This window comes from Natrix helvetica (genome assembly GCF_964273705.1).
Source record: "Natrix helvetica genome assembly, chromosome: 16".
Lineage (NCBI taxonomy): Eukaryota > Metazoa > Chordata > Lepidosauria > Squamata > Natricidae > Natrix > Natrix helvetica.
In genome coordinates this window covers 10,403,130-10,419,180 of record NC_138563.1, presented here as the reverse complement: position 1 = coordinate 10,419,180, position 16,051 = coordinate 10,403,130, and the positions used below count along the sequence as shown (strand labels likewise).

The 16,051-nt window shown below is 50.3% G+C and overlaps 1 protein-coding gene across 1 annotated transcript; it reads left to right on the top strand.

Moving 5' to 3' along the window:
- Positions 1-11,423: 11,423 nt before the first annotated feature.
- Positions 11,424-15,055, top strand: LOC309399810 (uncharacterized protein; the record flags this gene model as incomplete). The annotated part of the gene is made up of 4 exons (XM_081967922.1): positions 11,424-11,515; positions 11,681-11,845; positions 11,982-12,880; positions 15,048-15,055. The coding sequence occupies 4 exons, from the start codon at positions 11,424-11,426 to the stop codon at positions 15,053-15,055; spliced, it is 1,164 nt and encodes a 387-aa protein (XP_081824048.1).
- Between the last annotated feature and the right edge of the window lie 996 nt (positions 15,056-16,051).

The following is a 16,051-nucleotide window of genomic DNA, read 5'->3' as shown; positions in this document are numbered from 1 at the left end:
AGCCTCTTCTGGACATCTAGTGCAGTCGCGAGGAGCCAAGGAGAGCACGGAGAAGAGCACGAAGGCTCTCGGCACTCCAGGGAGCCCCAATAGCGGCTGGGAGAGGCTCGCGGCTTGGTTTAGCCTCCCTGGATGTCACAGCAGCCCCAAGCATGCCGATCTCAGCGTTTTCCACATCAGGGCATGCTGCAAGAGGGGGTGAAGACCTTTTCCCTCTTGCAGCAGACCCCGATGCGAAAAACGCCGAGATCAGCGCACTTGGGGCTGCTGCAATATCCAGGGAGGCTAAACCAAGCCACGCGCCTCTCCCAGCTGCTTTCGCAGCTTCCCAAAGCACCAAGAACCTTCGCGCTCTCCTCCGCGCTCTCCTTGGCTCCTCGCGACTACAATAGACATCCAGAAGGGCGGGGGCTGTCGGGCTGGAAACCCAAGCCCCATTAGCCTCAAAAGCCGCTACGCCAGCAAAGAGCTTACTTACCTCCTCGGCAAGCAGCTCTTAGAGGCGTGATGCGGATGGGCAGGGGGAGCGAGCGGCAACTGGATGGGCGGGGCCCGGGGGTGAGCGAATGAGGGGGCAGGGTCGGTTCCACCGGTGGGACCAGTTCTAAACGGCACGCTAAATTTGTGGAACCTCTTCTAGCGAACCAGTGAGAACCGGCAGCAGCCCTCCCCTGACTGACGCCAGAAAGAGACACTTACAATAATGGAAAAGAAAGAGAGAAAAGGAGAACGCGAAAGGAAGATGGGAGAAAGAAGAAAGAGGTGAGGAGAGGAGGATGGAAGCGAGAGGAAGAGAAGGAGTAGGAAAAAGGTAAGGGAAGAAGGAAGGGGAAGGAGAGGAAGAAGGAAGAAAGTAGACAAGGGAGGGAGGGAGAAAAGAAAGGGAAAATGAGGTGGTGTTGCAACAGGAAGAAGGGATGGTAAATAAAGCAACCCAAATTGTATATTATAACCCATTAAATGAAATATTAAATGTATAAGAATGATAAATGTATAGAAGAATAACAACTATCGTGTTCCCCCGAAAATACGACATGTCCTGCTAATAAGGCCAGGCCTGGTTTTGAGGTGGGTGTAAATAAACGCCCACCTCCAAAAATAAGCCCTAGTGAAAAAGGTGCCGTGGCAAGTACAGGAGAAAGCCCTTCCCTTCCCGGGTCATCTCAGCACTTCTCGGCTCCTTAATCGGATCAGTTGAGCCGATCCGGCTGCCATTCAGCTGACTTGCGGCTGCTTTTGCCATCGATTGTGGCCACAAAAGCAGCAGGTGACCAAGTGAGGCCCCCCACGTGCCTTGCACCGGCCTTCCGAAGGGTACTGTAGCAGCAGCTATCATTCTTTCGTCCTGACCCACGTGGCCCAGTGACCCACGTGGATCGGGACAAAATAAGGGTAAAGAAATTGTGGATAGCTGCTGCCACAGTGCCCTTCGGAAGGCCGGCGTGATTCTCCTGCTGCAAAAGTGACTGCGCCCGAGACTGCTTTTGGGAGAGGAGGCAAAGGGGAAGCAATCAGCTTCATCTCGCCCTTGCCCTCAGTCCCCCTTTCGGCTGAGTTCAAGCAGAGAAGTGGCCCGCAGGGTTTCAGGAGCAAAGTTGAGGCTGAGAGGAGTCAGGGCAGGGGGGAAAGTCCAGTGCGGCCCCAATGCTCTTCTTTCCTTGGAAACGGAATCTTGGGAGTGGGAAACGGCATTCCCAGGAAGGGTGGGTGTATCGGTATGTGTATGAAAAATACAAAGCGAGGGAGCCAGCAGCCGCGGATTAAGGAGCTTTGTGAAACGTTACGCCTATACGCGAAGTTTGGCGAGGGAGGGAGAAGAGATATTTCCCTCTCTTGGCAGTGTTTGGCTTGAAAATATTTGAGAATCAGACCAGAGAGAAGGAGGAAGGAGCCCTGCGAGGAGACGCTGCCGCCTGCAGAGACATAGACAAAGAGCCAGGTTCATTGAAGACCTCTCCGGCCAGCCCACAAGACTATCAGATGGTGGAGGGGGGGAGATTTCCTGCACATCGGCAGGGCGTCTCCTCACAGGGCTTCTTCCGACATCCCCAGTTGTATGGATTTCCATGCCTTCCTTTACGGGATGTTGCTTCGCACCTGGGACATCGGGAGAAGCCCTGCGAGGAGACGCTGCCGCCAATGTGCAGGAAATGTCCCTCCCCACCACCTGCAGACCATCCTTTCGGAGAGTACTTTCACCAGGATGAAGAGGTGGCTGGAGGCGGCGTTTGAGTCAGGTTGGGCTTTTTTTTGCAAGGGGAGCAAGAGATTTAGGAAGCCTGGGCTGGCGTGGGGCTGCTTCTCCAGTGGGACGCTTCTCCAGTGAAGTGTCCGATTCATCCCCAGGGGTGAACATTTTGCCCTCGCCATCTCTCTGCCCTGGCTTGGAAGCTGCAGAGGAAGCCTGCCATGCCCGGTGAGGGGGTGGGGGGAGAAGTGATAGGGAAGTTGAACTCGCGAGATTTTTTTTTGCAGGGAGCTTCCTGGGTCAAACCTACAAGGAAGGAGGTTCATGGTAGACTTCAGAAGAAACTGCCTGACTGAACAAGCTGTGAGCCAATGGAACAGACTGCCACAGGAAGCCATGAGTTCCCTTTCACTGGAAATCTTCACACAGAGCATGTCTTCTTTCGGGAATGTTTTAACGGCTCCTACGTGGATCAAGGTGTTAGACCAGATCTGTCTCTCTCAACCGTGGCAGCTTGAAGATAAGTAGCTTTCAACTCCCAGAATTCTGCTGGCCAGGGAATTCTGGGAGTTGAAGGCCACACATCTTCAAATTGCCCCAGTGGAGAACCACTAAACTACTTTCCTAGGCTCATACTCAACGCAAATTCTCCACGAGCAAATTGCCATTGTTTTGTCCGCCCATCCAGGTTCTATCATTCCCAGCAGCTGGCTCTCTGTTTTGACTCCTTTGTCCAGTCCTGGCCATATTCTAGGTTCCGTACGAGGAAGGACATTTTCTGCAGAAGTTCCTTTTTGGCAAATGGCCTTGAGGAAGAGATGTACCCTGTGGGGAGTCCTGGGGGTTGTGTCTGAGTGACCACCAGACCATTTGCAGACAGACTCAAGGAAGTTTTTCGCAAGTGTTAGATTGGGCAATGGAGAGGCACACACAGGCTCAACGGTAACAACCGCTCTTTATTAAGTACAACAAGTGAGAACCATCCAGCGAAGGTTGAGTCCGACGGCAGCCCTTTAATAGGGAGCTCTCAGACCCTTCGGCCAATAGGGTTAAACCTCTGTTCCCGCCGGAACAGAGGACCTTGGTGGAAACCACTGTAGTTGGTATGAGTATCTAACACCAGGCACATCTCACCACATCTTCCATCTGCAATTTCAGAATTCCTGAGGATGGAGGCCTCCATGAATGCTTACCCGTGTCCGTTGTAACCGGTTAACACCCCTTTATTTGAGAAGAAGAGATTGGAGAGGAAGGGGTTAAAAGAGAGACAGCAGGCATACAATTTGGGGCACCATGGGCTGTTTGTATAATGCCCCCGTAGGCCTTTCAACTTTTATTCTGCATTGTGATCTTGCTTACTCTCTTGTAATCCCTTCCTCTCCTCTCCTCCCTCGGGGTAGGGAAAGAAAAGCCACAAGTGAGGCACAGGGTAATGCATACCGACTGTCATGTTAACCATGGAAGTGAAAAATGCTGTGAAATCATACATGTATTGATTGTAAAGTTAGTTTTAGAGCACCATCATAACTTCAAATCCATCCAGGTGCCTCTACCTGTTGAGCTGCTGCCAAACTCCAGGAAGCGGCAGAAAGATTTAAACTCCCAGGGTTCCCTCTGAACGTTTTGAGAAATGCCAGAATAAAGGAATTCAGGAACTTCCTGATGCTTCCCTTCCCTTTTCCGTTCCCTGTTTGTGCCCATCTCCTCCCTCGGATTTCTTCGGAGCATCGGACGTTTCCTCCAAAAACGAAGACAATCTTCCTGTCACCACAAACCTCCTGGATTTATTTTATTTTTATTTGTCGAATGTATTAGCCACCCATCTTTCCCCAGGGTAACTCTGGCTATTTTTAGCCTGGGGGGCAGAGAAAGGAGAACTCAGGTGCCCGAAGTAGCTTTCCCTGGATCAAAGGAAGGCTTGTGTAGACTTGTAGAAGTGAATAAATGGGACATTTGGCCTGGAGCTGCCTGCCAATATTTGGATTTCACCTCCTATCATCCCAACGTTGATTCATGATGTTGGTGGAATGGGTCAGGAAGGAGGCCCACGGGTGGGGCACAACTCCCACTCACCCATCACACGAGGCAGGTTGGTAAACAAGGAAAGAGCAGAAGGTTGGAGGTTTTCAAAGCTAGAGAAGCAACTTTTGGGGTGAAGACTCCTGCCTTGGTCAATGGGGTGGACTAGAAGAGCTCTGAGGAACCTTCCATCTCTACAATTCTATGAACCTGGGCAGGATGTGGGGTGGGGAGTGAACTAGCCCTACAATTCTGTGATTCTAGGAGCTTGAGCAGGGGGATGGACTAGAAGACCTCCAAGGTCCCTTCCAGCCCTACAATTCTATGATTCCAACTCACTGGTTGAAGAATTTCTTCTGATTGAGCTTCTTCTCCAGGTGTGAAACACTGTGGAGGAAGCAACAACTTTCACACAGGCAACCCTCAACTTACGACCATTTATGTAACAAGTGTTCACTGTTATGACAGCACTAAAAAAACCTTATAATCAATATTGTGCTTTTTTGAATTCTTAATTTTTCCTTCTTTCTTTCCTCTTCCTTCCTTCCCTTCTTTTCTATTTGGTAAATCTGTGCTTATTTTAATGCAAAATTCTGTGGTGGTTTTTTCAAGAGACTCCACTGACAATCTCTGCCAAAAAGTTTCAGTAGCCTCTCAGGTTGAAGCTGGAGGACTGCCCTTCCCTTTCCTTGGGGCTGCCCTTGAAGATTGCTCCAATGGGCGAGAGATGAGTGTGTATCTGTGTGTTGGTGAACAGGAGCCACTTTAGTCGTGTAAGACCAATTCTAGGCACACTGTGTTGATTTCCAGGTTCTTTCAGGGTGAAAATGAGGGGGGGGGGAGATTCTGATTTGCAGATCTTTATTGCAGAAAACCCTCCTTTAGGGATCATTTAATGATTGGATTTCTTGGTTTTGCTCTTGAGTTTTCCATAGTCAACAAAGTCATAAACATATTTCTTTTCTATCCTCCTTTAGCTTTGCCCCTTTTTCAAATTTCTCCTTTATGCTTTCCAAGAAATTATGGCCAGTGAACATTATACATTTGTACTTTATTTGTGCATTGCATGTTAAAGAATTATTATTAAAGAACATAGACATAAATATCGTAATGGAGCTTGCCATCAAGGTCGTAACTGGGGACGGTCATAAACAGGGTCAGTCACGTGACCAACCAGAACGTTATTGGGATATTTTAAAGGGCTTTACTGATGGGTCCTCAGCCAAGGGGGCTGTTAGATATTAGCATATATCGAGGCAAGTCTCCTCTCTGGTCCGCTGCTACAGCGGGAAACAGGTATCGTTCTGATTGGTCGAGGGGCGTACCCGATCCCTATAAAAGGGGAACCCTCCGACCACAGTTAAAGCTGGATCACTACTATTACTAATAAAGAGCTGTTAAGTCACTTCGTGTCCGCAGTCTGTTCTCTCGTTGCCCAGATCTAACATTGGCGACGAAGGTGGGATTGAGAGACAGATAGGACGAAGAACGCTACCCCAGAATCTCCGGATTTGATCCAGCCCAGGAATTCGGCAGAAATTCCGGCAGCCATCTCGGGTCACCGCAGCGCAGCAAATTCAAAAGAGAGAAGATGGCGATGCACACTCCCCCCGCACCATTCGACCCAGCGAACGACGAGTGGGAAGCCTTCATGATTCGTTTCGAGTGTTTTCTCGAAGCGAACGAATACACAGGAATCACCGACGCCCGGAAGAAAAACATCTTCCTCGGCTACTGCGGGAAAGAAGTCTTCAACACGGCCAGAGACCTCACCGCGCCTACTCCGATACAGGCAGTATCATGGACGGCGTTGCAACAGGCTCTACAGACGCATTATGCGCCAAAACCTTCCCGCCATGTTTGCCGAAAGGAATTCAACACGCGGAACCAGAAAGCGGGAGAATCAATCAATCAATATGTTGCAGCCCTGCGTAAAGCAGCAACTCACTGCGAGTTCAGGGATCTGGACGAGCATATCCTAGCGCAACTTATCTGTGGGTTAAGAGACATTTCGCTACAAAAGAAGCTGTTGGCAAACCCAAATTTAACCCTACAGATAGCACTAAACGAAGCAAGGGCATCAGAGTCAGCAGAAAAATCGTCGGTAACCATACAACGCGGTTTCAGCGGAAGCCAGACAGCACCCAGGCAGACCAGAGTCCACCACGAGGACACAAACCCCGACTATGAGGATTCCGAGTTCGAGGACAGTCACCTGATGCGGAGCAGTCACGTGAGGCCTGGGGGGAAACCCGGATTCCGTTTGCCGCCCTGCGCAAGCTGCGGAGGGAATCACCCCCGGTCTACCTGTAGGTTCAGGAACGTTGTTTGTTCACACTGCAACAAACTTGGGCACATCGCACGAGTGTGCCGGAGCGAAGTCCTTGCCTCGCGGCAGCCACCCATTTACCGCCAACAGAAGCCCAACCCAGGGGCTTGGCGAAACCAAAAAGGGCGCCCAGAGAGAAATCCACAAGTGTTTACCCAGAGAGAAAATGCACATAGAGCTGAGCGAGCGTATTCCCAGAGAGACTACACACAAAGAGCTGAGAGAGCGTTCTATCAAGACGCTCAACGAGAGTATTTTCAGGATACAGATGATGAGATAGAGCTGACCCAGAGAGAGGAGTTGCGAATGTATCTCACATCAATAAGCCAGGTCCGCACCAAGCGGCCTAAAAAGCTGAAAGTCACAGTCCTCTTGGAGGGCTCACCTTGCGAGCTAGAAGTTGACACAGGATCGTCCCTGACGATCATTTCATGGGCATCCATGAAACAGGCTATCCCTAGCCTCAAAAAGAGCCAACTACGCATTCCAGACATCCTGCTACGAGACTACCAGGGGAACCGAGTCCCCATCGTAGGCCAAGGCACGTTCCAGATCCGTTTCAAGGACATCGTAGCCCAGCTACCCGTGACCATCGCCAGCGCACCACTACAAAACCTCCTAGGACTGGATTGGTTTGAATCCTTGGGGCTAGAAGTCACCGGAATCAACGCCGTGGAAAACAGCAGCGCTGAGCAGATTTTTAAGGAGTTCGAGGATGTGTTCAGCCCCGGTCTTGGTAAGTATGTGGGTAAACCAATCTCATTCAATTTAGACCCCAAAGTGGCGCCAATCCGACTTAAACCGAGACGAGTGCCTTTTGCACTCCGCCCAAAAATAGATAAAGAGATAGATAAATTAGTAGAGCAAGGAGTCCTTGAGCCGGTGGATCACGCGCGTTGGGAGACTCCCATTGTGACCCCAGTAAAGCCAGATGGGTCAGTCCGCATCTGTGCAGACTATAAATGCACAATTAATGTCGCGCTACAACAAAGCGCTTATCCTGTGCCTGTGGTACAGCACCTATTGCACTCATTGGGGCCAGGAAAGGTATTTGCTAAATTAGACATGGCACAAGCTTACCAGCAGTTGCCCGTGGATAGCGCCACAGCGGAGGCCCAAACTATAGTGACGCATAGAGGAGCATTCAAATGCAACCGGCTACAATTCGGTGTGAGTATTGCTCCAGGATTGTTCCAGAGCGTCATGGAACGACTTCTGCAAGGGATACCGGGAGTCGTCCCCTATTTTGACGACATCTTGGTGTCCGCTGCAAACGAGGAGCAATTAAATAAAAGAGTCAGAACTGTTTTGGCCAGAATCAGAGAAAAGGGTCTCCGCCTCAAAAAGGACAAATACCAAATTAACGTGCCTAGCGTAGAATTCCTGGGTTATAGAATCGATGGTCAGGGAATACACCCCACTTCAAAGAAAATTAAGGCGATCCAGGACGCCCCCACACCACGAAATCAGACCGAGTTGCAGGCCTTCCTCGGACTACTTAACTTCTACAGCGTTTTTCTGAGGCAGAAGGCGACCGTTGCTGAGCCACTACACCGTCTACTCCAGAGGAACGCACCATGGAGATGGGGACGATCCGAAGCTGCAGCTTTCACCGGAGTAAAGCGCCTGCTCACCGCTGACTCACTGCTAGTCCAATACAGCCAGACCCTACCGCTGGTATTGACCTGCGACGCATCACCCTTCGGAGTTGGAGCAGTCCTCAGCCACAGGATGCCCGACGGAAAAGAAGCACCCATCGCCTTCTACTCCAGGACTCTTTCATCGGCCGAGAGGAATTACAGCCAGATGGACAGGGAAGCGTTAGCTGCTGTAGCTGGAGTAAAACGTTTCCATGAATACCTCTACGGTCGCGATTTTGAACTAATTACAGATCACAAACCGCTGTTGGGACTTTTGGCGGGAAACCGCCCCACTCCAGTTTCCCTTTCTCCTCGCATGACCAGGTGGACTGTTTTCCTGGCTGCGTACTCCTACAAGTTAATTCATCGACCGGGCTCCACTCTCGGACACGCAGACGCACTCAGCCGTTGCCCGCTACCGGACCTTTTGCCAGACCCCACCCCCGAAGTACCGGTGCTGCTCATTGACTGTTTGGACTCAGGACCGGTTTCTTCCTACGACGTTGCAAGGTTTTCTGCTAAAGACAATTTAATAAAACAAGTTCAAACTTGGGTTTGGAGGGGGTGGCCGAAGGGAAATGTGGGCCCGGAATTCAAAGTGTTTTGGTCAAAACGGGATGAACTATCTGTGTTACAAGGTTGTTTATTGTGGGGGGATCGAGTTGTTATTCCGCATGCGTTACGAAGGAATGTATTAGATGCCTTACATGTGGGTCACCCGGGTATTGTTAGGATGAAAGCATTAGCAAGAAGTTACGTGTGGTGGCCAAACATGGACAAGGAAATAGAGGAGTGGGTGGCCACGTGCGACCCCTGCCAGGAATCGAGACCAGCACCCCCGGAAGCGCCCGCCACAGAATGGGAGAAGCCTAAAGCACCATGGTCGCGAATACACATCGACTTCGCAGGACCATTCCAAGGTCAGACTTTCCTTATAGTTGTGGACGCATACTCGAAATGGCTAGAAGTAGTCCTAATGACGTCAACCACGGCAGAGGCAGTCATTAAGGTTCTACGGCGACTTTTCGCCACTCATGGCCTGCCCGACCTCCTGGTCTCCGACAACGGGCCCCAATTCACGGCCATGCAATTTGAAACATTTCTAGCAGGTCAGGGAATTCGGCACGCCCTCGTCGCACCATTCCATCCAGCATCGAATGGACAGGCGGAGAGAATGGTGCGATTCGCAAAAGAGGCCCTCGCTAGGATGGGTCCAGGTGATTGGCAAACACGCATTGACCATTACCTCTTAATTCAGCACATTACCCCAAGCGCAACGACGGGTAGGAGCCCCGCTGAACTACTCATGGGCCGCCGCCTACGGTCTCACCTGGACCGTCTTCACCCAAATTACTCTGCCACAGCGCCCCCAGACTCTACAAGCAAAATTCGGTCATTTAGCATAGGGGATGCGGTATACGCCCACAACTATGCAGGGGGAACATTGTGGATGCCGGCAACGGTCATTGGCATCACGGGTCCACGATCGTATCTGCTGGAACTGGAAGATGGGCGGAACTGGAAAAGGCACATCGATCAACTTCGTGGTCGCCTAGCACACTCAGACCTTCGAAACGAAGACGAGATTTTCCTGCCAAGTCAGCCACTTGAGAGCCCCACCATAGAGAACGACGACACCTGCGAACCCAGGTCAGAACAAGAAATCGAGCATGAAGCAGAGAAAACCCCAGACAACGCAACAGAGCAGATTCCGGAACACCCTAGCAACGAAGGCACGAAACCTCCTGAACATGGAACAGGAAAGGTACCCGATCCTGCAACCACTCCTAACCAACCCGAACTGCGACGCTCCTCCCGAGTAAGGCAACCCCCAACCTACCTAAAAGACTATGTTACAAACCGCAACGTTCCGTCTAGGAGGGGAGGGGTGTTAGATATTAGCATATATCGAGGCAAGTCTCCTCTCTGGTCCGCTGCTACAGCGGAAAACAGGTATCGTTCTGATTGGTCGAGGGGCGTACCCGATCCCTATAAAAGGGGAACCCTCCGACCACAGTTAAAGCTGGATCACTACTATTACTAATAAAGAGCTGTTAAGTCACTTCGTGTCCGCAGTCTGTTCTCTCGTTGCCCAGACCTAACAGGGGCCGTTTTAGACAGAGCCAAGTGGGGCCACGTTTCCCACCTTAGAAAGTGTATTTCTGATTCATGAAGCCCCAAAGTAGAAGCGGTTTGACTTTGCTTCTTCCAGGCAGAGTGGAGATCTCTTTGTGGTCTCCTGTCTCTTCCACAGCCAATTGGGCCCATTTTAGTTAGAATCCGCTTGGCAGCTGCCACTCACAGGCCACGCTTGGCATGGAATGACCACTCCCAGGATCCCCAACCGCCCTTTGTGGAAAACAGGCCACTGCAGCCCCTGAGCATGTACGGAGTTTATTTGCCCCGCCCCTGTTCCCACCCCGCCTTCTCCGGCCCCCGTTTGGTCGTAGCCAGACTTTGTCCGGAGCTGGGGGGCCTTGGGGTCTCCTCGGCTGCAGGGTTGGGGGTCCCCGCAGGGGATCCGGTCCAGGGGATCCAGTCCAGAGGACCCACCCAAGCAGAGCAACTGCATGAGCCTCTCCAGCTCCTCCTCCAGGGGGGCCCAGAGCTCCCCACGCGGCTGGTCTCCCCCCTGCTCAGCTCTAAAGTGAGGAGGGGTCCTTCCCCCCCCCCCCCGCAGGAAAGAAATGGGGAGGGGGGATGCGCTTCTTCCCAGCTGGTTCTCGATCTCCCCTGAAGATCCCCTGAGTTCCAGTGGATCCCCAGGTCCCTCCTGGGCTCCCTTGTCCCCCAACGGCCCCCTCCCCGGGATCCCCTCTGGCTGAGCTCCCTCCCTTCTGGGGATCCCTCCGGCGCTTTGGCTGCCAGCAGAGCAGCGCTTCTCCTCCTGGGGGTGGTGGGGCCTTTGCACAGGGGTCGCCCGGGACCCCCGGAGTCCTGAGAGCCTGCAGAGGCCCCCAGCCCCGATGGGCTCCAAGACCCGGGCAGGGAAGGCGGCGGGGAAGCCGGGAAAGGGAGGGGACGGGCCCGGGCAAAGCTCAGCCGCCCGCCGCCCCTGCCAGGAGCCTCCCGCGGCCAAAGGAGCCGCCCGAAGGGAAGGAGCGGCTGGGGGGCCCCGGGCGGCCGAAGGGGAGGGGCTCCCGCTGCTCCGCTCGCCCAAGACGCCCCAAGTCCGAACGCCCCTCCGTGTGCGCGTGCGCGTGCGCCTCTGTGCGCGGGGTGGGTGGGAGGGGAAGGAAGAGCCGGGATGGAGAGAGGCGCGCGCAGCGCAGAGGACGCCGGGAAAGCAGCTCCCTCCGAGCGGCGGAGGTGGATGGGCGGGGCTACGGAAGCCGAGAGGTACCGTTTCTGAGGCGAAAAACCAAGCGGTGAAAATGAAATAAAAGAAAGGAACGTGGCGACGAAGGGAAGGCTGGGGCCCAATTATACGGTTGGGGTGGGGGTCACCGCCACATGAGGAGCCGTGTTGAACTGCGTGAGGAAGGTTGAGAACCGCCCTTCTAGCGGATCCCTTTCTCTCCTCTGGGAGGGGACGTCGAGGAGGCGGTGCCTGGAGAGGAAGAGGCGGGGCTTCGCTGGAAGGCGGGGCTGGGAAATCGAGCGCCTTCACTTTGGGAATCAGAGAGCTGGCGGAAGGAGCGGTTCCCTTCGGAGACGGAGGAACCGGAAGTAAGTAGAGGCTGCTGGGACGGAGTGGCAGCTTGAATGGGTCTCCTTTGGGTCCTCGTGAGGGGAGGCCTCGGCCTGGGCCTCTCCTGCGGTGAGGGGGACGCAGCCGTGACCCGCCTCTCTTTCTCCCCTGCAGGAGGACGGAGGAGACCGGCGGGGGAGGGAAGGAAGGAATCGCCGCCCCAGAGGAGGAGGAGAGCGGGCCCCGCGGAGCAGCCCCGGGAGACGGCGGGGAACGGCCGGGAGGCTCCGGAGCTGCAGGAGGGATGAGCCCAGGGGGACCCCGGGAAAGGCGGCTGCCTGGAGGGCGATGCGAGGAGGAAGAAACTGGCGGAGACGTCGAGACCGGCCTGGAGAGCGGAGGGTCCTTCGGAAGACCCCGGAATCCCCAAAGGATCCAGGAGGAAGAAGAGAAATATCAGTGCCCGGAATGTGAAAAATTCTTCAAGAGAAATGAGAATCTTCAAAAGCATCTAAAGATCCATTCAGGTGAAAAACCTCATAAATGCCTGGAGTGTGGAAAGAGCTTCAGTCAGAGGAGCAACCTTTATAAACATCAAAGGATCCACACAGGACAAAAACCTCATAAATGCCTGGAGTGTGGAAAGAGCTTCAGTCGGAGGAGCAACCTTTATAAACATCAAAGGATCCACACAGGAGAAAAACCTCATAAATGTCTGGAGTGTGGAAAGAGCTTCAGTCAGAGGAGTGACCATTATAAACATCAAAGGATCCACACAGGAGAAAAACCTCATAAATGCTTAGAGTGTGGAAAGAGCTTCAGTCAGAGGAGCAGCCTTTATGCACATCAAAGGATCCACACAGGAGAAAAACCTCATAAATGCCAGGAGTGTGGAAAGAGCTTCAGTTGGTGGAGCAGCCTTTATGCACATCAAAGGATCCACACAGGAGAAAAACCTCATAAATGCCAGGAGTGTGGAAAGAGCTTCAGTCAGAGGAGCAACCTTTTTAAACATCAAAGGATCCACACAGGAGAAAAACCTCACAAATGCCTGGAGTGTGGAAGGAGCTTCAGTCAGAAGAGCCACCTTTATGCACATCAAAGGATCCACTCAGGAGAAAAACCTCATAAACCTCATAAATGCCTGGAGTGTGGAAAGAGCTTCAGTCAGAGGAGCAACCTTTATACACATCAAAGGATCCACACAGGAGAAAAACCTCATAAACCTCATGAATTCCTGGAGTGTGGAAGGAGCTTCAGTCAGAAGAGCCACCTTTATGCACATCAAAGTATCCACACAGGAGAAAAACCTCATAAACCTCATAAATGCCTGGAGTGTGGAAAGAGCTTCAGTCAGAAGAGCCACCTTTATGCACATCAAAGGATCCACTCAGGAGAAAAACCTCATAAACCTCATAAATGCCTGGAGTGTGGAAAGAGCTTCAGTCAGAGGAGCAACCTTTATACACATCAAAGGATCCACACAGGAGAAAAACCTCATAAACCTCATGAATTCCTGGAGTGTGGAAGGAGCTTCAGTCAGAAGAGCCACCTTTATGCACATCAAAGTATCCACACAGGAGAAAAACCTCATAAACCTCATAAATGCCTGGAGTGTGGAAAGAGCTTCAGTCAGAGGAGCAACCTTTATACACATCAAAGGATCCACACAGGAGAAAAACCTCATAAACCTCATGAATTCCTGGAGTGTGGAAGGAGCTTCAGTCAGAAGAGCCACCTTTATGCACATCAAAGGATCCACTCAGGAGAAAAACCTCATAAACCTCATAAATGCCTGGAGTGTGGAAAGAGCTTCAGTCAGAGGAGCAACCTTTATACACATCAAAGGATCCACTCAGGAGAAAAACCTCATAAACCTCATGAATTCCTGGACTGTGGAAGGAGCTTCAGTCAGAAGAGCCACCTTTATGCACATCAAAGTATCCACACAGGAGTAAAACCTCTTAAATGCCTGGAGTGTGGAAAGAGCTTCAGTTGGAGGAGCAACCTTTATAACCATCAAAGGATCCACACAGGTGAAAAACCTCATAAATGCCTGGAGTGTGGAAAGAGCTTCAGTCGGAGGAGCAGCCTTTATGCACATCAAAGGATCCACACAGGAGAAAAACCTCATAAATGTCTGGAGTGTGGAAAGAGCTTCAGTCAGAGGAGCAAACTTTATAGACATCAAAGGATGCACACAGCAGAAGAACCTCATAAATGCCTTGACTGTGGAAGGAGCTTCTGTCAAAAGGGAAAGCTTATTCAGCATCAAATAAGCCACACTACAGAGAAACTCTACCAATGCCTTGAGTGTGGAAAGAGCTATACTGAGCATAGAGACCTCCATCAACACCAAATACTTCACAAGGGCGTGGGAGAAGTCACAGAGTGTATCTCGGGAATTGAATTGAGTTATCTATTTGGCCAATTGTGAATAGACACGCTAGGAATTTGTCCCAAGTGCACAAACTTTCAGTGTCCTTATAAAGGAACAGAATAATGATATCCATGATAATTGTAATTCCAATAAGAGGGTTAAGTAGAGAAGACGTTAAGAAAAATAAATCGTTGCCAAATAAGGGAGTTTCCCAGGCTGATTAATAAAGGACTTTTTCAATTGTACATGGTAGATGTTTCAACTGGCTGCAATTGTACCTTTTCACAGCAGACTTAGGTGACTCATGATGCCATTTCTCACGTGAATGTTCTGTTTTTAATGCAATGCTCATTTCAATGCTTGTGCTTAATATTGTGGGATGTTACTCTCCATGTCTCTGATGTAACCCTAGCTGAGTAGGATGATTTCTTCCATGCTTTAAAAACATTCTGATTTATATTTAAAAATATATGTTTTCTATATTTTTTTAAAAAATCTTATTTCTTCCTTACAATCAATTTTTCTTTTCTACTTTTTCTATGAATATAAATGAATGTGCAACTTCACGTCTTCTTCTATTACGTCTGTTTTGAAAATTTTAAATGCTTCTGGGTTTCATCCCACCAGGGTTCAATAATGTTGTATTTATTCTCATGCACCAAGAGAAAATTTACTCAATTATTGATTTGAACAACATGGATGTGCTTTAAAAAGTACACGGGTAATAACTTTTGTCTTAGTAACAATTGTAGTTAAACTTAAATACCGCTTTACAGCCTTTCTCTAAGTGGTTTACAGGAGTTAGCATATTGCCCTCAACAATCTGTAAGCGCTTTCCGGCCCTGTCCCTTAACTCCTAGAGCAGTGATGGCGAACCTATAATCACTCATAATGTCTTAATGGCCAGTTGTAGTTTCTTCTTTAATTAATTAATGATCAGTCTTAAGATCATTAATTGACGACTCGTAATTTCTTTTTTTTTTAAAGCATTTTATTGGTTTCTAAGCATTTATGGGGAAAGGTAAAAAGGTACATAGAAAATTTTGGCAACTCCCGTGCTAGTGGTAGAAATCCCTCCAAATCTCACAATTTCTACAATGTTAAAAACAACGTATAAAAGAAAAACATAAACAGAATCTTGTTCTACATTATATCAACTATGTGTTCAATCATCTCTTTCTTTGTCACTTTCTAGTATATCAACAATTACAATAATATTTCAAATACATTTATTTTTGTGACCTGAGCCTTTTCGATATTGCTTCCTCCTCCCTGTCCCCAGATGGAGCCACAGCCCCTCCCCCTCCTTCATATCTTGTACATTACTGTCTTTTTCACCACCTCACAGAGGACACAGAGCTCTGTTAACAGCAGCCAGATCTAACGTCCGGAGGGGGTTTGCTGAAAAGATTTTGATAAGCCAAGCCTTCCTGGAGGGAAGACTGAAGAGAGAAGGTTGGTTTGACACGACCTTAGGACGGCAATCCATGGTATGTGCTTGAAATCTCCTTCATATCCCCGGACGTGGAAGAGGGCGACAGTAATGGCCGTCCCAAAATGCTGACAAGAGTTCAAAGCAAGCGAGGATTTATTACAGAGAGCTGTCGGAGTTGCGAGTGATCTAACAGCCTCCAGATCTTGGAGAAGGTAATTCTATCCCAAAACAGCTCAAGAGATCAAGGGCTCCAAGAAGGTGTGGGAGGATTGCTTTTCCTCCTTTACTATAGCGGCGAAAAGTGATATGCTGAGTGAAAAATGGCGCCTTTTTCTTTTTACTCTCTGAACTGTCTGATAAGCTGAACCTAAACCTAATCTGTTAACATAACAAAGCCGGCTGTAAATAACTTTGACTATACAGAGACCT